This window comes from Tasmannia lanceolata, unplaced genomic scaffold (genome assembly GCF_043159265.1).
Source record: "Tasmannia lanceolata isolate RefF3 unplaced genomic scaffold, GAP_Taslan_0.1 ptg000002l, whole genome shotgun sequence".
Lineage (NCBI taxonomy): Eukaryota > Viridiplantae > Streptophyta > Magnoliopsida > Canellales > Winteraceae > Tasmannia > Tasmannia lanceolata.
Window position 1 is genome coordinate 25115360 of NW_027518679.1, and position 27711 is coordinate 25143070.

General features: G+C 36.7%; 1 protein-coding gene across 5 annotated transcripts; it reads right to left on the reverse strand.

Annotated features, from left to right (window-relative positions):
- On the reverse strand, positions 1 to 27364 carry LOC143892968 (Tryptophan/tyrosine permease). 5 transcript variants are annotated; one of them, XM_077398063.1, is made up of 14 exons: positions 27070 to 27364; positions 26902 to 26942; positions 26211 to 26303; positions 25547 to 25621; positions 11068 to 11117; positions 8902 to 8991; positions 8335 to 8391; positions 5628 to 5697; positions 4626 to 4727; positions 4502 to 4554; positions 2404 to 2554; positions 2201 to 2285; positions 1757 to 1813; positions 1 to 330 (listed from the first exon to the last, which is right to left on the reverse strand). In XM_077398063.1, the coding sequence occupies exons 1-14, from the start codon at positions 27305 to 27307 to the stop codon at positions 149 to 151; spliced, it is 1344 nt and encodes a 447-aa protein (XP_077254178.1). In that variant the 5' UTR covers positions 27308 to 27364; the 3' UTR covers positions 1 to 148. The 5 variants fall into 5 exon arrangements, with proteins under 5 accessions (XP_077254178.1, XP_077254038.1, XP_077209765.1 ...); XM_077397923.1 differs by having other exon boundaries at positions 1757 to 1885; positions 27070 to 27361; XM_077353650.1 differs by lacking the exon at positions 26211 to 26303 and having other exon boundaries at positions 1757 to 1885; positions 27070 to 27362.
- Between the last annotated feature and the right edge of the window lie 347 nt (positions 27365 to 27711).

Consider the following 27711-nt stretch of genomic DNA (forward strand, 5'->3'; position numbering starts at 1 on the left):
TTTGTAAGTTAGAGTTTTCATAAATAACAGATTAATAACAAGGACATATTCTAGTTACAACATTTTTGTAACAATATAAACTAACAAATCTTTCACAATATCATACAAAAACATATCTCAGCTGCCATGATAGATACCAAAATCCTTTTCATGACTGAGTGAACTTCCCAAATATTTCTGAAAGGATGACACATATGGCACCGCTAATCACAAGTGCGAGAGTGAATCTTCCTCCTGGAACAAGTGGCGGAAGCAAAGGAGATCGAGACGTGTCTGAGTACCTCTCAGACCAAGACATGGCAGCTGGAAGAATTCCAAACAACACCAGAACTACAAAAACAATCTTTGAGAATCAAATCCAAGCCCATGAAACGAAAATATCTAAAGACACTTAACATATAGAATGCATTAGACATACATGTTGGAATGGAAATCAGGGAAACATGTTTTGATAAATGCAAAAACTCAGCTTGTCTTTTATTATTTAAACGTCCATCAAAGGTTATTATAGTTCCAAAAAGGTCTCACAAGCCATTACAAAGGAAAAGACAAACTGAGTTTGTGCAATTATTAAAATACGGTAGTGCCAATATCAGTGGCCTTTTTCTTTCATGGGTATTCTAGATATATAAATATTTCACTGCAATTTCACCTAAAAACATGATCAACATACTACTTGCTGCAAAATGCAATGCACAGGGAGGGCAATTTAGCCCGAAAGGTGGAAGTTTCAATAATATCCTTTATTTAGGGAAATGAAATAGGCACAACCATCTTTTGATAATAGGCACGAACTTAACTCGTCCCATATGCTTTAACCAGCTGTGAAAGTCTTCTGACAGCTTTTTAGGAATTGTAACAGCTAGTTAAGCATATAGGATAAGTTGACTTCGCGCATATTATAAAAACATGGTTGTGCCTGTATCATTTCCCTTTATTTATTACACTTTATTATTTATTATTGGGGGAATTGGGGCGGTGTTTAATTTTCTTTTAGAAGTGACACCAGGACTAGTGTTGTAAGAAGGTGCAATTTGCTTCTACGAAAATTCTAGGGATTCATTGTTAGTAGTAGGGTGGACTGCTAGTGGAAGGCGATTCATCTAATGTTATCTCATGGGCGAAGAAGCAATCCCCGGGTTTTTGGAGATTGGTAAAAATTATCAGTGAATTCCGAATCTATGTCAGTCCTTTTTTCTTTTTTATTTTTTTTACATTTCCCACAGTACAAATAAAATTGCAGATACGTTGCCTAAGAAAGTGGCAGGATGAAGGGCTCTTCGTGGGGGAATCTTTGCCACCTTTGTAAATCTGTATTTCACTCTATATCTGCTCTGTAAATCTGTTCTATTCTTTTTTCTTTTTTCAAATAAAGTTCTCTTCATCGCTTCCTAAAAGGAAATTTTATGTAGTATATGATGTAAATGCTATGGTTAATATTTTAGAAAGATTACAAATTATAACATTCAATTTTGTTATGTGAAGAGAGAAGCTAATAAGGAGGCTGATAGGTTAGCAAATGGAGTGTTCTGTAAGTCTACTAACCACCCAAGCATTTCTTTTATATAGTATATTGATACTTTTACAACATAATGTATATTCATAGATGTGGAAAAAGATTGAGGCTTCTAGGGTTATGTGTTTGACATTTTGTGTTCCATGCCCCGACATTGACACTCACATCCATGTCCAAATTTTAAAAAAGAAAAAGAAAAAGAAAAGACAGTAAAGGAAAGATTCAGTTGAAATAGAGTACCTCCATAAGTCCCTGCAAAATCCAAGGCTTTGAAAAATATCTCTGGGTCAAGCAACGCTAAGACCAGGGGTGGAAATAAAGTTAGCAAGTATGGTAGAGGTTTGTTCTGCCCAGTTGGTAGTTTCAGCACTGGAAATTCCCCACAACAGAAAGGAAAAGATTGAATTTCAGAAATGAAAATTTATTGAATTTTAAGGGGAGTGATAAATCGACTCCCAAATATGATAAATCGACTCCCCATGTGTCTTTCTCTCTCCTCTGGGTTAGAGAGAGAAAGAGGAGAGAGATACAAATGGGGAGTCGATTTGTCATTTTGGGGGGTCGATTTATCACTGCACATTTTTAAAATAGGAAATAAAAATGATAAAGATGGTAAAAGAAGAGATAAACATAAAAGCCCAATCACATTGTTTTCATAAGAAGTGCAAAGAGAGGCACACTTACAGTCAGAAAGGAAGTCAGAAAGCCCTAAAACAAATCCAATGTAGGAGGTTGCAATTGCGAGAAATGAGAACACCTCGATTATTGGCTGCACAGTATATATTCACCAAGGAAATATCCTTTTATTGATTTCTTTTCTGATGTACTCTGATCATTCTGCTTAAACTTGAGCATGAGAACTACTCCTGAATGATACGAGAACTTACTCCTACTGTTCCATTGTTGGACCGCAACAGTTCTAACGGGTCTATGATCTTACTATCGCTTGTGTCGAGATTTGAAATGGTTCCAAGAATCACAGCATCCCAAACAAGAAACAAAACAAGAGGTATAGCTGTCCCTAGAATGATTGCAGTCCTGTAAAATTCACAAAAAATAAATCCGTGACACCGTATATTTTTCGAACTTAGTGAAAATAATGAATGAAGACATCACATGATGGAAAGCTATCCATGTTTGAGAACCATCATAAGAGAGTACTTATACTACTTAATTGTTGGTAGATAAGATATGATTAAGTCGATGAGCAGTTTATTAAATCTGTATCATGTGGGTAAATTTTTTATCCACAAGACAATCTAATCGTTTCTCTGAAAATGGCCAGAAAGAAGACCAATACTCTTGGAGTAATTCACACTACAAGTAATTATGAAAAGTAAAGAAAAAGAAAACTAAAACCATATTAGACATACCAATGTCACTTCAAATTCTTTCAGAACCAATTCAAATCAAGAATATCATTCAACTTTGTTTGTCATCTTGAAGCTTCCTAATCTTTATAAAGCATCTGTGCCCATAAACTTTCATAATTCAAGAATCATGAATGTTACATTCGCTTCAACAAAAGAAAAAAAAAGAAGGTCACATGTTGGCAAATCAATAGTTTTGGGAATCATTTATATTGGTCACTGGTCATTTACAAAAATTTATATTGGTCACTGGTCATCCCAAAGGAATTTCTCATTACTCAATTTATAAGGAATGATAGACCGAAGAACGCCCTTGCAATTCCTTACCGTCAAGGGCACTCCATTGATGCCACGCCATCTACTGTAACCGAGAGCAAATGGGATGGCCTATTTCTCTGGTTGCCACTTATGAAATTTTTGTCCCATGGAAAGAGACGAAACACATTTTGCAAATCTAATTGATTGAATCAATTTCTATGTCAAAAGCCACACAGGCATGGCAATAACTTTCAAAAAGCAGAATACCACTCACAGGAAAGGAACAAAATAATCTCCTGCTGACTATAATGCATTCAGGGAGAGAAGGCAAAAAATAGCAGCAGTGAAATGAACAATTTTTATGGTTCCAACCTCTAAAGGGCTGGTCGACCCAGTAATCCCATGAACGCTCCCGGAAAAGCAGGCTTCGAAGGTTACTCTAGATGACTTAATGAGGCACCCTTTAAGGCACGGAATTGCAAAGGTGCCCTTCAGTTTATCATTCCTCATAATTTAGTTACGATAATAAACTCACTCAAAGTGGACAAAATAGAGATAATTTACAAATATCAACTAAGAAAAAAACAACAAGTTTGGAGTTGGGGCAGCATGGATATGGGATTACTGAAGTTCATTACAGTTCAGAAAAGGAATACCATACTTCTGCATAGTGTAATATTTGATTTAGCACTTGCTTTATATTTGTATTTCTCATTCTACTTTTAAAAGGTTCTATATTTCTGGTGGACATAAATAAATAAATGAATACCATCTTACAAGATATTTTGACTTGATATATTCTTCTCCGAATTTCCTTGGACGACCATTTGTAGACCCCCAAACATAAAAATATAAGGAACTTATATCTTACTTCCATCGGCACTAATTCCTCATCATGCTTTTGCTTATTCATTTGCTTCCAAATTTAGCTATATTTTGGTCACACAAATTGTTTATATTTTCAAACATTGTCAGTTGTCCAAGTATAATAGACAATAGAATGCCAACATTGTCAGTTGTGGGAGTCTTCTAGAAAATAGAATTAACACGCGAACTATGCAACATGAGTAGGAGTGATCAAATAGCTATACACATTCATTCCATAAAATTATGTTTCTATTTTATTTTTGTAAGGATTATTGACCTCTATAAAGGCAAATTGTTTCATATTCCTTCTATCTTAAGCAGCAGTGGAGTTGCTCAAATTATTTGAGAGTGAAGAGCCATGAAAAAGATAAAATTCTTTTGCTAGTATCATATTGACTTGATACAGAAGATCACCCAACATACAAAATTCTTCATACTGTACTCTGAGAATATAAAACAAAGGAATAAGACTGGTGATAAGATTTGTCACCTTACTTTTGACAGGTTTCCTTCAAGATTTGTACAAAGAACTGGTACTACATTCTGAAATAGATCATATGGGAAACGTTATTCGGTTCCAACTTGGAATTATTAGTAGAAGTTATGAAGGTTACCTGGTACACAAATGACAGTGCTATTATGGGTATACTAAGTGGAATAGCATTAAAGTTGGCTTGCAGAAGAGAGCTCCATCGTAGATCCCCACTGGCCACTCCCTAGGAAAATAAGCTTAGACCTTGTTTACTATTAACCAGGCAAAGTGATAAATTTCACAAGAAAGCATCAAAATAATGATGAAACACTAATCTAGAAAAATGACATTTGACATAAGACGTAGTCTAAACTGAAGGGCGCCCCCATTGGTTGAAAGTGCATTTAAGCGCATTTATAATAGCACTGAAGATGTAGAAGTTAAAGCATTAAATGCACTTTCAACCAAGGGGGGGGGCTTTCACCTTATTTATGCAAGGGCACGCTTCAGTTTAGACTTCCTCTTGACATAAACACTGCCGTAGTTGATAAGACATGCAAAGTTGCAGATGGAAACTCCTTCAGATCAAGGAATGCAAGCACACAAACGAATACTGTTTGTTTTCCTTATTGTAAATAGTATCTGTTAATTACTACAAAGTACAAACTAAAAGTTATCCATTAAGTTAAGATTGGTATGATTAACTAATCATCCATTGACTTAATAGATTGTTAACTTGTCTTGCTAATATAGCAATAAAAAAGGATGATAAGTTCTCTAATTGTAAGTCTCACAAAGCAATTATGTAGTTTTTAGGATATCTTGAAATACACAACCAATTGATCAACCGTCACGGAGGTATTGAGAGTAAATGAGAGGAACATTGACTAAAATTCTTGAATAAACATAGACCAGATGTTTTGTTCTGATTTAAAAAATTCAGTCACAACATAATTTGAAAAAAAAATTAATCACAACTTTAAATCAGTTACAATTTCGGAATGCTAATAGAAGCAAAAGCTTGGTTACTTTACTGAGAAAGAGGATTACCACAAGAGTTGTAACAGAAACAATGATACCAAGTACTAGAAGTGGAATGCTTATACAAGCAAAAACTTGGATGCCTTACTGAGAAGAGAATTACCACAAGAGATGTGAAAGAAACAATGATACCAAGTACTAGAAGCCCAATAGTTGCACCAATAAGCCGCTGGCTACAGTAAAAGATTCACCCAAAGTCAATTTTCTTCCATTAATTTAATAGCTAGTAGCTAGAAATATAAAGTAAATGTAAAAGATTCACCCAAAGTCAACCAAAAACTTCCTTTAGAGAATTTAAATAGCAATAGAACTTTGGAAAATTGCAATAGTCAAATTCGTGATCATATCACTCGTATTTTAAGGACTTGATAGATCTCACCACACATGTATTTCATATTTCCTATGAAATGAAACATAACACACAGAATAGGAATGCCCAAAATATAGAGATTACCTTAATCCAAATGATAGAGAAGTGGAGGGAAAATCAGGTGAATCAATTACTAAATAAAATATATAGAAAATGGGGAAACAAAAATTTACACCCTCTTGTTTTTGTACGTAGAAACCTCTCTTTATTTTATTTTTTTCGTTGGCTGTTTTGATTCTCAATAAGCCAATGGAGTTTAAAATAGAGGGGTGTATATAACAAAACAAGGGGGTGTAGATATCAGGTCCCAAAACATTTAGGTACTTTTGGTGGAATATATCTTGTCAAAATGGGTTTATTCAAGCATCCATTAAATTTTTTATTTTTTCAAGGGTAGCATCTTCAAATTAATGGGCAATAAATGAAAAGTTGTCAGTCTCCATGAGTTTGGAGTAATATATTCTCTGAAGACTGGGGTATTCTTCTCTTCTTTTTTTTGAAATGGCAATATATTGATAAAAGAGAACCGAGATGGTCCTCAAGGATTACAAAGAAGACAACAAAACAAACACCTCACGGAGGGAGAAAGTCAAACTACTCAAACACCAATCTATGAACCCCTGATCTAGCAAGGGAATCAGCTTCACCAATAGCTGATCTCCTAACATGCTTAAACACAATAGAAGAGCCCGAAGTAAGATCAACGATCTCCTCAAAGTAGCTAAGAAATCTCCAAGGGGGGATCACTCTCCCCGAAAGCCAACTAATAACATTGGAAGAATCGCCTTCCACTATCACCCTATCAAATACCTCTTTACTCAGATGCTTTATCCCATGATATGCCGCTTTGACTTCCGCTTCAGATGAGTCACTTCTACCAATAGGACCCGAGAAAGCCCAAGAGACCAAACCTAGAGAGTCTCTACAAAGACCTCCAACCCTAGCTGGACCCGGGTTTCCCAAACTGGATCCGTCGAAATTGATCTAAAAAAGCCTACAGGAGGTGCTTCCCATTTCTAAACAATCTTTACTCTTCTAACACCTTCGAAACACAATGCGCCAACCCTCCCAGAGATCAAAGGCTGAAACAAGTCTGAACATCGGGAGACTTTTCGCCCAAAAAATAGCCACGGCGATAATTTTCATGAAGAGCCAATAAGAGGACTTTGCCACTCCCTCAAAGACTCTCAAGTTTCTTTCTTTCCATATAACCCACCACAGAGCTAAAAGGCAAAGCTTCTATAATACCTTCCCTTTCTTTTTCCAAGGAACAAAATCCCAACCCTTCATTAACTCAGGAACTGATTTGGGAAAACCCAACAAATATCAAACGTTTTCAATATAAGCCCCCAAAATTCTCTCGCTACGTTACAATGAATAAAAAGATGGTCAATAGACTCCCCATCTTCCAAGCAAAGAGAGCAATGACCAACAAGCCACATACCCTTTCTTCTTAGGAATTCAATAGTCTGAATCCTCCCACTACACACAGCCCAACTGAAAAACGTAACCGAAGGAGGACAGTGGAATTTTCAAACCTCAGCTGAAAGAGGAGCCCCTGAAGAGGGCCACCAAACGGAAGTAGAAAGATTTCACCGAGAACAACCCCGAGGGGTTCCAAATCCAAATTTTTTTATCAACCCCACTTCTTTTGATATAGCATCCTTCAACTTGAAACAACAGAGAAATAGAGTGTAACTCTCTGTCAAAGAAATTCCTCCTAAATCTTGGCTTCCAAATCACCTTATGATCCACCCTCTCAAAGCAATCACTCACAAGAGCTTCCTTATTCAACGCCACCAAAAACAAATCAGGAAAGAGGGCCGCCAAAGGGTCGGCAGCACACCAAGCATCCATCCAAAACCTAATTCGATCCCCTGAATAAACTTTATACCGAACACCTTTCTCAAAACCATGCCTGAACCTAAGAATATTACGCCAAATTGTCCCTCCTTTCTTACTATAAATATCATCCGACCCCTAATTTCCATGCAAAAATTCATACTTGCTACCAATCACTTTTACCCACAACGATGATTGCTCCACTCCAAAACGCCATAGCCACTTATCCAAAAGAGCACAGTTAAACTCTTTCAATCTTCGAATCCCCAAACCACCATTCTTAATCGGAATACAAAACCTTTCGGTCCTTTCCCACTTCACTAAAGGAATACCATTGTTGTTATTTGAACCTCCCCACAGAAATCTTCGTTGGATCTGTTCAATTCTTAAAACCACACTGACAGGGCAATTAAACAGAGATAGGAAATACATAGGAATATTAGCAAACACCGCCTTGACCAAAGTCAATCTCCCTCCCTTTGAAACAAGGAAACCACACTGGGGCATTCTTCTAGTTCTTAAAGAAAACAAAGTCAATATTTATTTCTCCCATTTTAGATATTTGAATTTATCTCCATGAAAAAGATTGATGCCTAACCTTCCAAAGTAACACAGGCCTCCAAAAACCAATGAAAACAAGGTTGCACTTTCCCATCTGCAATAATAATTACCCTGCATTAACAACAAATAAACATTTGGATGTTCTTATAACCAAATCACTTACAGGGGTACTCATGAAATGTCAAGAGAATAATATATGATATTGGTGAACATTTAGGTACATAATATCTGCGACGGGGACCAACACATGAATGGTTTAGATCATCCATTCATGTGGGCCCTCTGTATGTACGTTTTGCTGATAACTATTAAGGTGGAGAGAAAAAGTTCCATAACTCATCAGCAATCTTTTAAGCCATATGTGATGAATCATTTAAAACACAACTGTGAACATTTTGTAGCTCATGGTTGCAAGGCCAACAGTTCTATACATAATTAAATTTGTGGGACAAAGACAGCACAACAAGGGTAGAACAACATATAATTAAAAGAAAATTTAAAAAGTTCAGCCTGATTTTCAGAATATGGAAGTTTTAAAACATAGTACAAAAGCATCTCATGCTAAATGACTTCTAAAACAAAAAGGTGGGGTCATAGTTCATACAAAGGGATTCCGAGGAAAGTTGTCAAAATATCTGAAGAACGAGCAACATAGGCAACTAGAAGAGCATAGTGTATAAAAATGTACGACCAGCTGCAACATAAACAAAATATTATGTTAATATTCAAAATTTTCATGCAAATTACATAAAATAATGGAATTAAAAACTGAAGGACAAAATTATCAACCTGGTATCATGGAAACATACATTCATGTGTATATGGGATAAACAAGAGTCGTATAAAGATTCACCATTCTCAGATGAACAAAACAAATACATCTTGCAATAGGATATTCAAGATTATATACAAAAATGATGAATCCACTCCCACATGTTTCTCACTACTGTTGTGTGATTTCTAGCATCTCTCACCACCCACCAACCCACCCCAAACTGCGCACATCACTCTTTTGCATTTCATTGACGAGTGCCACAACACAAGAAAAGGGGGGGATTGAAAATCTTAAAGAGGGATTTTTCCTTTCTTTTTCTGAGACTTGGGTGATAAATTTCTAAAATGATTATTTTTATGACTATTGCTAAAATAAACCTGATTATGAGGAAAATTTAAGTGAATGTGAGCCCACTTCTAAAGACGTTCTGCCATGCACCTAACTTAAGTGAGGTGCAGGTTAGTAAAGAGCAGGGGTTAGTAGTTTCAAATTTTCGATCATTTGAAGGGGGTGGAGAAAAAATTGGTTATGCACAACAAAAGGATTCTAAAGTTTGAAAGGAGAAGAAAACCTACAAAAAATGAGAAAACTTATCAGGGTCTTTGGGCCCTAATGAAATAAGAAGAATAGAAAGAGAGAGGATAGAGAGGAGATTTATGGAAGAGAGAAAACTGCAGATTTAAGAAAATAGGCGAAAAAGGGAGAAGAAAGGATAGAATTTCTTACCTTTAATTATTCTGACCTTATTACATCAAATTGTAAAGCATCAAAATTAATTAAACTGTAAGTTAATTTATTTTTAATTTTAAAAAGAAGGATAGAATTTCATTTGACTTGCAGAATATGAAGAGACAATCCCCTTTTTATATTCACATAGGTCAGAATCAATTGCCTTGATTCAAAGCCCTTTCTCTCATATCATGTCAACAAGGAGGAGAAAGAAACATGTAAAGAATACAAATAATGGGAGATGAATGTGGTCTAAATCTCATTATGATTCAATAGTTTGAAACCTCTATTATTGACATCATACAACAGAGAGAGAAAAGCCAGCAATTTCCTTGATTGCTCATAAATGTTAAAAATAACAATATTTCTGACAGTTCATGCTTTCTACAACACCATTCTGTTGCAAGGTCCCTTATATGGTGTAGTGACAAATGATCCTTTTGTGCTTTATTACTTTTTTTAGCACATTGCTATTTTTATTTATAGTGTAGCTTTATCAGGACTGATTTCTTGACATAGGGCTGCTTTTATATCTTTAGTTCCTCCCTATATTGTTCTATTCTAAAACTTCGCTATTTTTTTTAAGCAAAGGAGTGCCTTTAGCTTTGCTAATAATCAGAAATAGTGCTTAAAACTAACGGCACTAATAGATAATTTTATGGAAACAATAAATGTTCCCTTTCACTTTAGCAGGAACCCCTCCACAATTAGTGGTTTTTTGACTAGAGACAAAGAGGTTCAATAGTTATAAAACCAATACAGAGAGGCATTTCTGGTTGAGAGGAGGAGAAAGAGGAGGGGGGCTCTACCCATGTGATCTTGCCTCCTCTGATACCATGCCAAATTTACTTGAATCAAATAGAATAAAGATGACGAGAGGACAGATTTTGTGTTGGAGAGAAAAAACTTTAATTAAGTGATAATACATATTTTACAATGACTAATATACAAACTTGTGTCAAAAGATTAAAGTAACCTAAATGAAGGGCAGCACCATAAGTGTAACACTAACCACAAATAATTTAACACAATGTATGATTAGGTATTTAAATAGGAAAGCACAAAAATAACGATAGAATAAGAGTGGTAGTCAAGATTAACAAATCCACAGTAAATGTCTAACAATATAGGTGTTGGTATTTAGTTTCGGTTAAGGTAAAAAAAACCATGAATTTCATAGATAATATTTAATAAAACACTACCTAAGGTTTCATATCATTGAACGATATAATACTTTTATCAATATATTCTATGACCTGAACCTACCAAGCAACCTGGACACCAACTTTTCCCAAGGTTCTCATGGCCATTGACACCTGCAATAGCCGAAGAATAAACAATTAGAAGAAATCAAGAAATACTAGCTATTATAACTTCTGAATTCATCAATCTGTTGTTCTCTTCTTGATATTGAGTGATACACGCTTGCAGTGGCTCCACAATAAGCATCACAAATTAGATAATAATCATGCTCATGAATGAATTCACATGCTAAAAGTAACAAAATCAAGAGTACTACAAATGAGATTCAATGTATGAAACAAAAAATCCTTGAGACAATTATAATCATTTCATCCCACAAAACAATATCTTCCATGTTAATGCTAAATTGGATATAGTTATCAACTTCTCATTGACTAACAAATTAGCACCATGTAAATGACTAAAAAACCTACACAACATTTAGTGGGATGTCACTAGCAAATCAATAAATTTGTTCTATTCTAGATGAAAATTTTGATGCTAAAATAGAATTTGGACAATGAAAAGAGAGGGTAGCATGCATATTATAGCTCAACATAAGTCATTGGGATGTCGATTATTGGAAGAGAAAACATAAAAGATACATAAAGAAAAAGACAAGAAGAGGGGTGGGCATGATCTTGTCTTTAGCCGATGCTACAATTGTCCTCCAAATAAACAGGGTCAAATGTCAGAGGCATCTCTGGCAATACGTCGACTGAGAACAAAGAGTCGTGCTTTATCAAAAGAGAAATTATTTAGACAAGCAAGAGAGGTGAACTAGAGCTCACTGAAACTAATAATTGGATCTGTGGGATTAAAGTTGGGTGATGGTTTTGGGCAATAAAATTCGTTTTAGGATTGTTGGGACAGTGAAAATTAGGGTTTAGGATCCCAAAATATCTGGTTAGGTTGGAAAAAATTTCCACTAGGTTTAGGGTAAGTTTAGAAGGGTGTAGACGCATGTCGGGAATGTGCAGACATAAACCGGGAAGGTGCAGGCAAGGATTTTGATGAGATTAAGGGGCACGGGGATCAAAGAATAATATGTAGAGATCAAGAATTGAAAGCAAGAAATTAAAGAGAAAGCTTAGAGAAGGAAATAAAGAAAGAAGAAGAAAAATATTACCCCTTAGGGTCTTCTCTTGAGCAAGGGTTCATCCAAGCTTCTTCAAAACATGATGGAAAAGGCCATAGGCCTACATATTTATAGACAAAAGAGACCTCCTACTTCTCATAAACTTGAACTCCTAATTCTATCGAGACTTAAGTTCCTAATCCTATTATGACTAAAATAACAACTCAACACAAATTAAAATTTCTAATTGAAACTAACTATTTTTAGTAACTCATATTTACTATTTTTAGTAAAATCGAACTTACTATTTTTTTAATAAGTACAAATTTGCTATATTTAGTAAATACAAACTTACCATATTTAGTAAGTTTGATAAGGACACCCACAAAAATACTTTCATGCTCCCTAGATAATTTCTCCTTATCATGCTTAGAAGTGTAAATGTCCTAAAAAGGCTAAAAGCCAGTATCAATATTAGTGTTATCAGAGATCGTAGAGAAATGTACTTGTGGCTTTCTCACATTTCTATGGTGTAGGCACTAACATGCAAGCGGAGTGTAAAGCTCTTCTGGATGGCCTTTGCATTTGTAAGGCTCTTGAGATTAAGGAGTTGTGCATTGAGTATGATAGTCACGGTTTGATCAAAATCTTGCAAGGTGAAGGCACAATTCCTTAGCCTATCATTTGTAACTGACAAGAGATTGAGTTTTCTTCTTTTTTTCGAATGGTAAGAGATTGAGTTTTTAATGAAGTACTTTAATCCTATCGTATCTCACCGGTATCAGTACTTGGATTTTGGTTATCTTATGCACTTCATAATTTTTAATGGGTAATTAAAGAATGTGTAATGTGATATTTTTATCCTAACACATGTTTCTCCATAAGGTAACATTGGCGAAATATCATGCCCGAGGGTTCACATATACTAAGGGGTAGGAAGATATGATATCCTAGTTCCTTGTAGACCTAAAAAAGTTCACAGTTGAGGATCATAAGATTGGACATCTCATTCTAAAATAACTACTGTAAACTTGCCTCTAGAATAGAGTAGGATAACTTATCTCAATCACTCGGATGGAAAGCCTAAGCTAGCAAATGAATGCGATTAAGATGTTTACGCACTTAATTGGATCACATCTTAGTTGTAAATTTCGTTTCGGTCTCCATTTCGTTTTGGCGATCAGAATGGAACGTTTCGGTCATTTCGATCATTTCATTCCAATTTCAGTTGAAACTTTTCATTCCGCTATGACGAGGGGAATTTATTTTTTTTAGTAGTTAAAAATATGAAAAAATCAGAAATTGTTAGAAAAATATAAAAAACAATTAAATGAACCAAATATGTAACAGATTCAACATTTACTTAAAGGAAAATCACTATCAGCTGAAGTGCTTGTGTTGACCAGTGCGTTGACCAGTACTTGACAAGATGAGAAATTTTCAGAGACTAAATTATGAGATTTTTTAACGAACTTTTGGGATTTAATAATGTTTGGACATGATACAATGTATGAATTTTTAAAATTGGAAAAATACTCCAACGTTTGGAAGTTAAGATTTTGACCCGACCCATTTTTTCGAATTTTGTACTAGAACTGGAAAGTTAACTTTTTTTTTCTTTTAGATTTGGGTCTTGAAACTATTTTTAATAGAGTCAAATGGGGGGGTGTTCCCTTATTTACATGTAAATCTTAAGTAAATAGACATTTACTTAAATGACTTTACATGTAAATAGACATGTAAATCTTAGGTAAATAGACATTTACTTAAATGACTTTACATGTAAATACTAAGAAGAGGAAAGAAGAAGAGAAGCGAACTAAGAAAAGACAAAGACCAGGACAGTAGAAAGAAATACAACTAAATAGACGTTTCGGCCGAAATTCCAGATGTCCGTCATTTCGTCCGAAATGATTGAAATTGACCGAAACGAAATGAACCCCCATTTCTTTCCGGTTTTCAAACGAAACCGAAATGTTTCGACCATTTCGGCCGAAGCGAAATGAATTTACAAGTAGGGATCACATTAATCTTAGGATAAGTTGTGGACAAGATTTCAGTAGCTAAGGTTACTCTAACCATTGGACATTCAACATTGTATTCCCAGACCTGAGGGGTCATTTCAACTTGTGGGCCCGCGGCCCACTCACCAATTTTGATGTTACCAATCAAAGATTCCCAAATGGGGGCTCTATACAGGTACATTGGATTGTATGGAAAACCAATGGGTTGGTATGGATACCCATCATTGAATCACCACCTTGATGGAGCTTAATATTTACATCTCACTTCGGCAACAAATCTATTAAAAGCTAAACAGCAGATTTGATATAATGGTTGATAAATATATATTGGGCATATATGGGTATGTAATATATATATATATATATATATATATATATATATATATATATATATATAAAGAGAGAGAGAGAGAGAGAGAGAGGAAAAGGAGTGTGCGGTCGACCGCACCAAGCTTAGGTGAGGTCGAGGGCCCCCAACTCATGTGGGTCCACTTTGTTAGGATGATCCCAAGCATTCATTTGAAAGGCCCTTACATAGATGGGGTATGTACAAAAAATCAGCTCCATAGGATCATCCTAACCCATCCCAAAGTAGAGAGAAAAATGGACAGACACCGTTTGCCACAAATATGCCCATTTTTGCCCTCCACTTTTGGAGGGGTTAGGATGATCCAATGGACTTGATTTTTTGTACACACCCTATCTGTGATGGGGCCTTGCAAATGAATGGTTTTGATCAGCACAAAAAATGTGGGACCCATGCGTTTGGGCCCTCGACCGCACAATCTTATTGCTCATATATATATATATATATATATATATATATATATATATATATATATATATAGAGAGAGAGAGAGAGAGAGAGAGAGAGAGAGGAACGGTTCCTACACACTTGTGTAGATAAGTTATCTCCACACTAGCTTAAAATACAATGGGGCCCACATTGTTTAGGTGATCCAAGCCATTCATTTTAAAGGCCCTAACATAGATAGGGTGTCCACAAAAAATCAGATCCATAGGATCATCCCAACCCTACGATTTGTAGAGGTAAAATGGACGTCTTTAAACCTTCACAAATTAGTCCATTTTTTGCCTCCATAGTTTGAATGGTTAGGATGATCCTACAGATCTGATTTTTTGTGGACACCCTATCTATATGAGGACCTTTAAAATGAATGTCTTGGATCACCCAAACAATGTGGGGCCCCATTGTATTTTAAGCTAGTGTGTAGATAACTTATCTACACAAGTGTGTAGGAACCGTTTTTTCATATATATATATATATATATATATATATATAGAGGAATATGTTCGTGCGCTCAAGCTCTAATAGGAAATGGTGCGCTTGAGTGCACCAATCACATGGGTCCCACAATTTCTGTGAGGATCCAAACCATTCATTTGCAAGGCCCTATCATAGATAGGGTGTGTACCAAAAATCAGCTCCATTGAATCATCCTAACCCCTCCAAAAGTGAAGGGCAAAAATGGGCAGATTTGCGGTCTGTCCATTTTGACCTCCACAAATGGATGGGTTAGGATGATCCTATGGAGCTGATTTTTTGTACACACCCTATCTATGTAAGGCCCTTTCTAGTGAATGCTTTGGATCATCCTAACAATGTGGGCCTCATTGGTTTGAGAGCTGAAGCTTACCATAAGGTTCCAACGCTCAAGCTCACAATCCTTTTCCTCATATATATATATATATATATATATGTGTGTGTGTGTGTGTGTGTGTGTGTGTGTGTGTGTGTGAGAAAAGGGTTCATGTGCTCAAGCGCAGATAAGCTTATCTGCGCTTGAGTGCAAGAAGCAGGGGTGGGCCCACATTGTTGGGGGGATCCAAAGCATTCATTGGGAAGGCCTTTTCATGGATAGGGTGTCCACCAAAAATCAGCTCCATTGGATCATCTTAGGGTGTCCATTTGTGGGGTGAAATATGTTGGATATGTAATTGATAAAATGGTTGATAAAATGATTTGATAAATGGTTAATATTTACACATAATGTATCTTCCAAAAGGAACTTTTCACAAATGAATTTGGCAGTCTCAGTTGTGAGAGGGAAGTACACTGATAAACTCGAGCGGGTGAGCCATCAGCTAATTTCCTGTCCATGCCCATAATGGCACCCCTGGTTAATAGGATCTGGCGGAGGGATAGTTATGGACTGGAGGGGAAAGGGTATAGCAGTCCTAAAAAAATTGAATCCTAGCCCTGTTGATAACGTCCTGATGGGGGTCACTTATCTTTTGTAAAATTTGTCTTTTATTAAATGCTTAAGGGCATTTTTGGAAAGATGGATATTGCACAACAGTTGTCTAGTTGCAGGACTATACTAGAAGATAGAGTACAGATTCCATGGGAAGATGCAACTCATAAGTTGTCTGACTTATTAAGGACTCTTTGAGAAGCCTAAGGCAAAATGAAATCGACTCATGTGAGTCAATGATTGATGTGGCTAGTTTTAATTGGCTCGGGCAAGTAAAAGCAGTTTTTTATTGACATGGCTAGTTTTAATTGGCTCTGGCAAGTAAAAGCAGTTTTAATTGGCTTGGGCAAGTAAAACCAGTTTTTTATTGACTCGGTTAGACAAAACCAAGTCAACTAGGGAATGTCGATGATTGACTTTGAAAGTTTTTAAACAGTACATAGGAAACCTAAAATAAAATAAAAACTCTAGAATTCTCTAAATTTTCCTAAATATAATCATCACTGAACTTTGACCACATTTTGAGGCCCAACATGGTGAAAACTTGCAGAGTCCACATAAATTGGCCTCAAAATTTCTTCAAAACGAGATACAGATTGCATAAATAGTTAATCACACACCAAGTTTTAGAATGTCAGGATGTCTAGGCTTGCCTCTGTTGGTGGAAAATGGTGGTGAAAAAAATATGAAGATGTGATGAAGTAGATTGCTTCAAGGCGCGTTATGATACGTCGCTTTCCTTAAGACAATAATCGCTCCCACCAATATAGTGATATGCAATGGGGATCCATGAGTTCACCTCCAAGATACAATGAAGCCCAATAGGCAAATCCTACTAATAATTGTTGACGCTTTGCACAAGCGGAAACAATCTCGAAACACCTTCGGATTTTGCAAGTATTTGAGAAATCCGGTTTCTGTTTATGCAGAATAACAAAAACCAGAAGGTAATGGCAACAAGAAAGCAATATGTAGGCTTAGAGAGAGGGGAAGTTTTGGATCTCTTAGATTTCAAAAGAAACTTATAAATCCCATAACACTTCACATGTGGAAACTTTTTGGTCCATTTATAGACCATTTGGTGGCTTTTCTATTTGAATAGCACCCCTTTTATGGCACTATATCGCCATGGGCTGCTTATATGGCCATTAGATCACACCAAATCACAATTTTACCGCCGAGCTCAGTCCTGGAGAGATTGTTAGTTTGTGTAAAACCTCATTCCCCTCATAACCATTAGATCGCGACCGATCGCCAATCTACAGTTCCGATGTAACGACCCGGATTTGGGGCAAATTTTTTTTTTTAGACAATTTTTTTTCCCAAATTCCAAAATCCCAAAATCCGAATCGCTACTCTAGAAAGGGAAACAAGCGGACTAAAGAAAACCAACACAACTCACAAAGTAAAGGCACTTTGCCCGACAAGGCCACATGGCCAAACACTCTTTCCTTGATCCCTTTAAACTCCTTTATTTTGTGTTAATGTCATCGTGTCGACTTACAAGAACTGTAGTAACTGAGTCAGAATGAGCTGAACAAGATCCCTTAGTGGGCTCACATAATAAAAGGGCACATTAATGAAATTGCATTATAACAATGATCCTTATATCAATGAACAGAATAGGCAACAACTTGAATAGAGATATGAAAATCGAAATAAGAGTATGCGTACAATAGTCAAAAGACACGAGAACAAACAAAGAGGACATCAATGGATCAGAGTAGAGATAAATAACGCAAGAATCAAAACCTCGTATTGGAGGAAAAACATAGATAGGCACTGGAAAAAAAAGTCACATCGTATACCAAAGTATACGGTCTCAAATCCAAATCATCATATGTATATATCCCAAGTCATCATCACCTGGCCGAAGCGGGTGGAAGCATAGGTCTTTATATATATGCCATTCATATATATAGGCCAATAACGTTACCATACGGCGACAAGGAATATATGCATAAGATCATACGTCTTTTTTTCAAATCAAATCCTTTCAAAACTCTCATTTTTTTTTTTGAAATTCCAAGGTACAGAAATATGATGCATGAACATAGGGAACAAAACTATAATATCAAAATCATTAAATGAACCATTATTATGAGAGTCCACTATCACTTGCCTGTGTTTGACTGTCGAAGAAGATGGAAAACTCTAAGTATTAATCGAGAAGCAACCTTGAAGACGAAAAATCAATCGATGTAAAACCGTAGCTTTTCTTATTTCTTTCTCCTTTCTTCTCGTCTCTCCCTTTCCTTCAATTATTAGGTGATTAAAAATAACCCTAGATGGGTTTATTTATAAACTTAGCCTAGAGTTTTATTTTAAGAATGATTCTAATTATTAGATTTCTAATTATAATCTAATACTAACTTAAGAGGGATGGAAATATCAATATTGGGTTTCTTAGCTTATTCTAATATATTATTAGTATTTAGGTTATATTAGGTTACGTTTACATTTATCTTTTTTTAAATAAAACAACTTAAAAGTTGCCAAATAAGACAAAACTCGTAACTATGCCTGACCTAACCCTAACAGAAAAAGAGTCATAACTTGCTCAAATCATGTCCGGATTGCTAAAACTTGGGTCCGTTGGATAGGTATCCGAAATACCCATCTACCGGGACAAATAGTTTCGAACGGGCAAGATTTGATGCCCCAAAAATTGGTTATACTAAAAAAAGGAAAATACACTGTTGTGATTTTTGGTCGGGGATCTACGGTCCAGATTTAATTAAGGTTATTAACTTTCTAGGCCCCTGTGGGGCCGGGTCTTTACATCCGATCACACCCAATCGGCTATTGACCATTGGGAAGTGACTAGTCACGATCTAGATCGCACCTGATCAAACTCCAACCGACTCACATGATTCGACGCATCGGAACACACCTGATCGAGCATAAGCCATTGGAACATCTGAGCGTGATCCTATGGTCAGGATCGCACCCGCTTGGGATCACCATCAAATCAAACCGATCTAGACCAACATTTAGATCGAATCTGAAAAAATTTAAGCACTCCAATCGCTCCTCGCGAAGATGTGTCGTGCAAAGTGCAAAGTGCGCCAAAAAGCGCCATTAACGCCCTACAGCCCACTGCCCACGCAGCACGCGCACGTAGACGGTGCATTGCACCGTCTCACGGGTCCACCATTTGCCAAAACCAACATGTGCTACAAAAATAAGAGAGAAGTGGGAGAGAGTTTATTAACCCCTCTTCAACTTTCTCACTATCCAATGTGGAGTAAAAATCCTATCTTCCCACAACTTCTCTTCACCTTTTTCAGAAGCTCCCCTTTTTCCAAAACAAAAGCTTTTTATTTAAAAACTTTTTTAAAAATCCCTTTTGTTTGAAAATATCCAACAATCCCTTCTTATGCATAAATGAAGGTATCTCTTAATTTGAACATTCACTTGTGCTCCGTTTGGTTTCCAGTAAAATTTTTGTCCTAGGAAGTTTTAGTAAAATTTTGGTCCCATCCCATGTTTGGTTGCCTTTTAGCTCTAGAATTTTTTTAATCCCACTCTTGTAATGATTGCCTTTTCATCCCATCCCAAAATAATCCTAGGAACCAAAATAATCCCAGGAACCAAAAATAAGCTTGAGAAGAATTTTTTTCTTCCCCACAATTCAAGCAACCAAACAAAGGTTTTTTTTTTCCCCACCATAGTCTAGTCAACCAAACATGGAATTTTTATTTTACCGGGATACTTCTAGGACTCTTTTTTTCCCACCAATCTCCTTGGATTTTTTTTCTCCCACATAAATTCCAGGAACAAAAAAAAACCAGGCAACCAAACAGAGCATTGGTGAAAACACATCAAAATTAACCAGAATTGCATAGTAGATGTATCTTTGAATTTGCAATTCTATTTGGTTAACCGGACACATTTCACACATAAGACTTCTCCTCTAGCGAAATCTAGAAGCCGACATATGTATTGGCATTGTGTTTATATCTTGATTTCATGAGCGCTCTGAAGACTAGCCAGGCTGCCAGGTCTCATAGGAAGAACCATTACTTCCACACTCATACGTAGGCTTATCAAAGGTGCCCCTGTAACTAAAGCACCCCAACAATCCTTGTTATTATTGGATCTTTTAAAAATAAAATGGTTTTGGAAAATAGTTTTTAAAATAAAAAGCTTTTATTCTGAAAAAATGGGAGCTATTGAAAAAGGTAAAGGACTTGTGCTAAGAGAGGACTTTTAGTCCCACATTGGAAACTCAAAAAAAATGGAGAGGGATTAATATACTCCCTTCCACTTTTCCCTCTTGCTTTGTTTCACATGTGGGTTTTCACAAAAGGAGGGACCACGGGACGGTGCAATGCACACTCCGTGCACACGCGCGACATAGATAGTGGGCTGTAGGGCGATAGTGGCACTTTTTAGGGCAACTTGCACTTCGCACGACACATCGTCGTGAGCGATTGGAGCACTTAAATTTTCCAGATTCGATATGAGCCGTTGATCGAGATCGGAGTAATCCGATGGTGATCCCAAGTGTGTGAGATCCGGACCGTAGGATCGTGTTCAGATGTTCCAACGGCTAGTGCTTGAGCGAGTGTGTTCCAGAGCGTCGGATCATGTGGATCGGTTGGTGTCCGATCGGATGCGATCTTGATCATCGGATCGGGACTACTCATGTCCCAACGATCAAGAGCCAATTGGGTGTGACGAAACCGTAGATTGAGGATCGGTCGCGATCTAACAGTTATAGGGGAGGCTGGAGGTTTTACACAAACCAACACTCACTCCAGGACTGATCTATCACGATTTAATAGTCAGATAAGCATGCATTGTAATAAGATGCCATAAAGGGGTGTTTTTTCAAACAGAAATGTTACCAAATGATCTATAAATAGACCAAAAAGTTTCCATTTGATCTAAGAGATCCAAAGTCTCTCCTCTCTCTCTATAAGCCTACATACTATTTTATTTTATCATTTCCTTCTGGTTTCTGTTATTTCAGAAACAAGATTTCTTAAGACTAGCAAAATCCAAAGGTGTTTCGGGATTGTTTTCACTCGTGCAAAGTGTCAACAATCATTAATAGGCATTGCCTATTGGGCTTCATTGCATCTTGGAGGTGAACTCGTAGATCCCCGTTGTAAATCACTTGATTGGTGGGGGGCGAATATCATCTTAAGGAAAACGAAGAATTGTAATGTGCCTTGAAGCAATCATCATCACTCCATCAGATTTTTCACCACCAAACTTCCACCAACAATTATAAGCCTATTAAGAGCTAGTACACCCAGCCTCCCCCTTGAGACATTACAGGTACCAAACACTTTCCCTTGGGATGGCAAATCTAAATATATTATAGTGCTTACAACCACTCCATATCATGTACTTGGACTCATTGAATTCAAGACTTGATTTCTCTTCAAGCGTTGAGTTGAGGTTCCATTATTAGTGATTATAGTTTAATGGATTTAACCCCATCTTCATTGATGTTCTATACATCAAATCTCTTGCAAGAGGTTTTGTCAATGGATTAGCCAAATTCTAGCTCGGTCTCACAAAATCTATAGTTACTACACTTGTAAGTTACTATCTGACAATACTATGTCTAAGTCCTATATGTTTAGAGTTACTAATATAAACATGATTATATGCCCGTGATAGTGAGGCCTAACTATCACAATGCACATATATAGATGGCATAGGCATAGTCTAAACTGGAATTTCTAATAACAAATTCCGAAGCCATTCCGTCTCTATACAACAAGAAGCCAATGCTACAATTTTTGTCACCATAGTAGAATCACTTATGCATTTTTGCTTATTTGAGGCCCAGGAGACTGCTCCTCCACCAAGAGTGAATATCCATCCACTCGTAAATGTATGATTCTCAAGCTTAGTTATCCAATTGGATTCAGTGAATCCTTCTATCACAGTAGGATACCCACTATAGAACAAACCATAGCACATTATACAGCATTCCAATGAATTTGACTAGGGTTACTTGTAAACCTACTAAGTTTACTCATTGTGAATGCTATATCTAGCCTAGTACATGTCATAGCATACATTAGGCTACCAATCACATTAGCATATCCTAATTTCACATTGATTCTCTTCATTTTTCTAAATTTTAAACTTTTCCAATACTTCATCTTTATGACTAAGAAAATACATATGACAATACTTAGAGTAATCATCGATAAAGGTAACAAAATACTTTTTACCTCCCCTAGTGGGGATACTACGCATATCACATACATCATCATATACTAATTGTAATAACATAGTAATCTATTTACTTTAGGAAATGATTTTGTTACTACTTTCATTTAAATGCATATTTTGCATTTCTCTTTTTTTATGGGTATATTTTGCATTTCTCTATTAAGTCATTGAATTAAATTTTTTAAAGGTACATCACTGAATTAAATTTAACTCAACCATATCAACCATTTTTCTAGTATTAACATATCCTAGGCATCAATGTTATAAAAGATAAAAAAGAATCAACAATATAAGTAAATATTTTATTAATATTAAGCTTGAACATTAATTCATACATGTATCCCTTCCCAACAAAAGTACCACTCTTAACAAAATGAATTTGTCTGACTCAAATACAAGTTTGAAGCCATTCTTGTTAAAAATGCTTCGAGACTCAAAATTCTTCCTACCTTTTGCTGCATAATTGACATCGACGAGAGTGAGAATTTTACCAGGTATGAAATCTAGTTCCACCTTTCCTTTTCCCTTGACTTCCACAAGTTGACGATCGTTAATTGCACATATATAGCACATTTCTATCTTCAACCTGTTCAACTCAACTCAACTAAGCCTTTGTCCCAAACTAGTTGGGGTCGGCTAATGAATCCTTCAGAAAATTTTCAAGAAGAAGGTGAAAGAATCTACCCGGCTCAAATTGACTAAGTCTAATCCTGACACTAGTCGGGTTCGTCTACATAGATCATTTTCTTCCATTCTATCCTATCCAAGGTTGGGACATTTCTATCTTCAACATGTTCATAGGTTGAAAATAGGATCCTATCTTTGCAGACACATCTCGTCGCTCCTGAGTCAATCCATCAAGCATTGCCAACTTCGAGGACATTCACCTCGAAAATCATGGCTACAAATTTTTCTTGGGATGCTTGTTCCTTTTTCGATTGCTTTCCTAAGCTGGTTCAATCCCTTAGCATTTTCCACCATATGGATTATAGAGGATGGAGGTACATGCTCTTCTTTATTATCTCTGATTCTTCACTCTTCCTCAATCATGAGGCATTGAGCCAACATTTCCTCTTTCTTGTGTTTAAGACTTTTTCTAAAGTCTTTCCAAGATGGTGAGAGTTTGTCTATGATCAAAGGAACTATGAAGGAATCATCAAGTTGAATGCCCTGCACAAGAATTTGACTAAATCTTTTTTTTGAATGGTATCAATTTGACTGACTATATGTTGAATTTCATGCAATTGATCAATCACCGACTTATCATCTACCATGCGATACTTTAAAAATCGACTCACAATGAACTTTTTGCTATAGCCACTTCTTACATGTATTTGGCTTCAAGTGCATTCCAAATTTCGCTCCCCGATCCTATGCCTTGATATATGTCGAATAGAGTATCCGACATAGCGTTGAGAATGTGCCCTTTGTAAAAGTAGTCGTCTTGTTCTCATTTCAACCTTGTACAAGCCTCCACCATAGTTTCATTTTCATTTTCCACAGGCTTCGGGGTTGTGAGAACTCGAACAAATTTGAGCGAAGTAATAATGAAGTGCACCATCTTTTGCCATCTCTTGAAATTCCCTTTGTCAAAACGTGCAAGTTTGACAAAGTCTTGGGTCATTTGATGGATTGAGTAATACGCCATAGAAGCAATGGAGTTATCGTCTTAGGATTGTTGGTGGAAAATGGTGATGAAAAAATATGACGGTGTGATGTAGTAGATTGCTTCAAGGCGCGTAACAATAAGTTGCTTTCCTTAAGACGATAATCGCCCCCACCAATAGAGTGATGTGCAACGGGGATTCGCGAGTTCGCCTCCAAGATACAATGAAGCCCAATAGCCAAAGCCTATTGATGATTGTTGACGCTTTGTACAAGTGGAAATAATACCGAAACACCTTTGGATTTTGCAAGTCCGAGAAATCGGGTTTCTGTTTCTGTAAAATAACATAAACCTTATGGTAATGGCAAAAAGAAAAAAGCATGTACGCTTAGAGAGGGTAGGGGGAGCTTTGGATCTCTTAGATTTCAAGAGAAACTTATAAATCCCGTAATACTTCAAAAATGGCAACTTTCTAGTCTATTTATAGACCATTTGATGGCTTTTTTTATTGAAAACAAGCACTCTTCGTGTGCATCGTGGGCAGTGCAAAGTGCTCCAAAAAGCACCACTAGAGCCCTACAACCCACTACCCATGGTTGTTCAGTTGGTATTTACAACATGGTTCAATGATATGATCATTGATTAGTTTATCTAAATGGTATTTGCAACATGGGATTCCGAGTTAGGTATTCTCTGGGAAAGATCATTGGTATTCACAACATGGTTCAATGATATGCTCATTGATTAGTTTATCTAATTGTGTGTGGTCTTGGAGCATACTTTTACTTTTTGAAAGATAGGTCATGGCAAATACTTGTGTTGCTTATCCATGCTGCATTGTTTGACACAAATTCAAGTGAAGAACAAGTCCAAAAAGGTCCAGTACTAGACCTAGTCAGAGGGAATCCGGACCAGGTTTAGGATCAATCCAATTTGACTAGTGTGAGTTCCAATTCAAGTGAAGAATGAGTCCAATCACAGCTTTACTTATCCTAGCTATGGACCTCAATTTATAGTATTTGTAGAAAACCAAAAAGCAGTTATTTGTGCTCTTTTATTCTATGTCCCGATTGGTAGAGTTACATACATTTTAAGTAAACTTTCCTATATTCAATTTGAAGGATACATAAATGCATATGTCATCATCTATTATCAAACACCTTAAAACTAGAACCCAGGGTGTTCTTATACTCATGCATAAAGAAAAAATGCAGACATTAGTAACTTTCTGAAATTGGCAAGGATGTAGCACACATGTGAGGACCATATTACGAAAGAAAGGTGTTCGATTTTTGCTAAATTGGGAGAGAGAACATATTCTCTATGCATTTGTAAAAATGATAGCAAACCCTGAATCAGAAAAGATGATGCTATTACCAAAGAGACGCCTCCAGAACCAAGCTCACACATAGTGTTCACATTTACTTCTGCAATTAGAAGTCCTGTCACAACCTGCATCCAATTGGCATGTCTAAGGGCTCCGACAACATTTAATTTATAAACTGGTCGGTTAAATTTAAAATGAATAAATAGACCAGTGAAAATCACTGAAACATCCCCAAGTCTCAATAGATCCATGGAGAACACTGACTCATATTTGACCATAATGCCCAGTTTCATATAGAGGTAACACGCACTTTAAGATGGTGCTTGGAATGTGTTCCAAAGCGCAGTCAAAACAAATCCTAATCTACTCGACCCGACGCGATCATGCACTCAGTTGATGTGGTCGGGTATTCAGTTGACATGGCTAAGTATTCAGTTGATGAGATCATAACTCGGGAGAGTCAAAGGAGTTTTAATTGACTTTATGGGGAAACACTCGGGTTCGAATGAGAACATGGTCAAGGTAAAAAGGAGTCAACTCGGGCGAGTTAGAGTTGACGAACGATGACGTGGGGGAGTTTTGAAACAATGGTTTGGATGGTATTCTGGTCATCTGAGGCATTGTCGTACCCAATGCAAAAATAAATTGTCAGATTTCTATTAACTAGTTCTGAAATAGGACATCTTTAGTAAGGAGCCTGCACTTCAAACTTACCATATATATCCAGCAAAGAATGCATGTGATAGAAGAGGCCACAAATCCAGCTTCTTGTGTAACGGATGGGATAGCTAGGATGCCTGCACCTACCTATAGAATTTAATGGCATTTGAAAAAAAGATATGTAGATAAAGTAAATAAGTTATTATCCAAATAAAAAGAAAGAGTTTTCTACTTCTATTAAAAGACCCAGCCCTTGCAACTTCTATCTTAAATGAGCAAGCATCAAAATGAAACAAATGAACGTATTTCTGCAGAAGCATTAAGGCAACATGAGTGTTATATGTATGCCTGCATGGGGGCGTGCATGTGGAAATGAACTTCAAAAGCATGAATCTTGTGGGCAACATGAGTGTTATATGTTTTTTTTTTCACTGTTGTAGCTGATTTGGAAATGGAAGGTTCCGATCCAGTTCCAAATCTCAACTGCAAATGGTGAGAAATCCAAATCTAAATCTTGTGGGCATCCAAACGTGGCCCAAGTGTCTGTATAAGCATACAATCTACTATGAAGTATGAATTTATGAGGGTACATTACATAATGTCATGCTACAACATATACATGTGCAAAAGAGAATTGAGCTCTAGTACTCATATGAGTGTATGCATTGGTATGTAGAATGTATGTATGTAATTGAGCAAATAATGTAGAATTTGTGTGGGATTTGTCTATATACGAAACCCTTACCGTCGTGCCGGCTACAAGAAAAATTGAACTGGTAAGGCTTCCTGTCAAAACAAAAACAACCAAAACCCTAAAGAAATTAATACAAAAAGAACTCCCAAAATGCACTAGAAAAAAAACCCAAAATTCAAAACAAAAATGTGGGAAGATTGGCATTTTTAACAATTTTACCGGGTTCTCTCTGTAAGGTGACTGGATTGAGGTTTGAGAAGAGCCTCTCAAATTCTTCTGTGGGTTGCTTCTGAGAGAAGCATTTTAGGGTTTTTGAAGGAGAGAAATGGGGAGAATGTAAAGGGAAGCGAGAGGGGTGGGAGAATTTCCTTTGAGGGGTGGAAATTGAGATTGAGGGGCGTTTTTTGCAAGTGTTTAGAAGGGGAAAAAGTTGTAGAGAAGAAGAAGAAATTGCCATTTTTTTTTTCTCCTCTGTTACTGGTTAGAGAGAGATGCTCAACTATCTAACGGTCTAAGAAGGGTGATGATATTTTCACCCCCTGCAGTACTTGCACACCCCCCTGATAACATGATTTGACATAAAGTTACCCACTTTTCACGTCAAATCAGGTTATCAGGGGGTGTGTACGTAATGCAGGGGAGTGAAAATATCATCTCCCTTCTGAGAAATGTCAACGATCTAAAACCCAAATGGCCCACTATACACGGGGCAAGTTCTTGAGGTTCAAATATCTGACCAATCCCAACATCCAATAATAATTTTAGGTGTGCAACTCGGGTCGGGTTGGCCGGGTTGGGTCGGGTTGAGGCCAACCCGACCCGAGAACCCTTTTTTCCAGCCCGATCCTGAACCCGACCCGA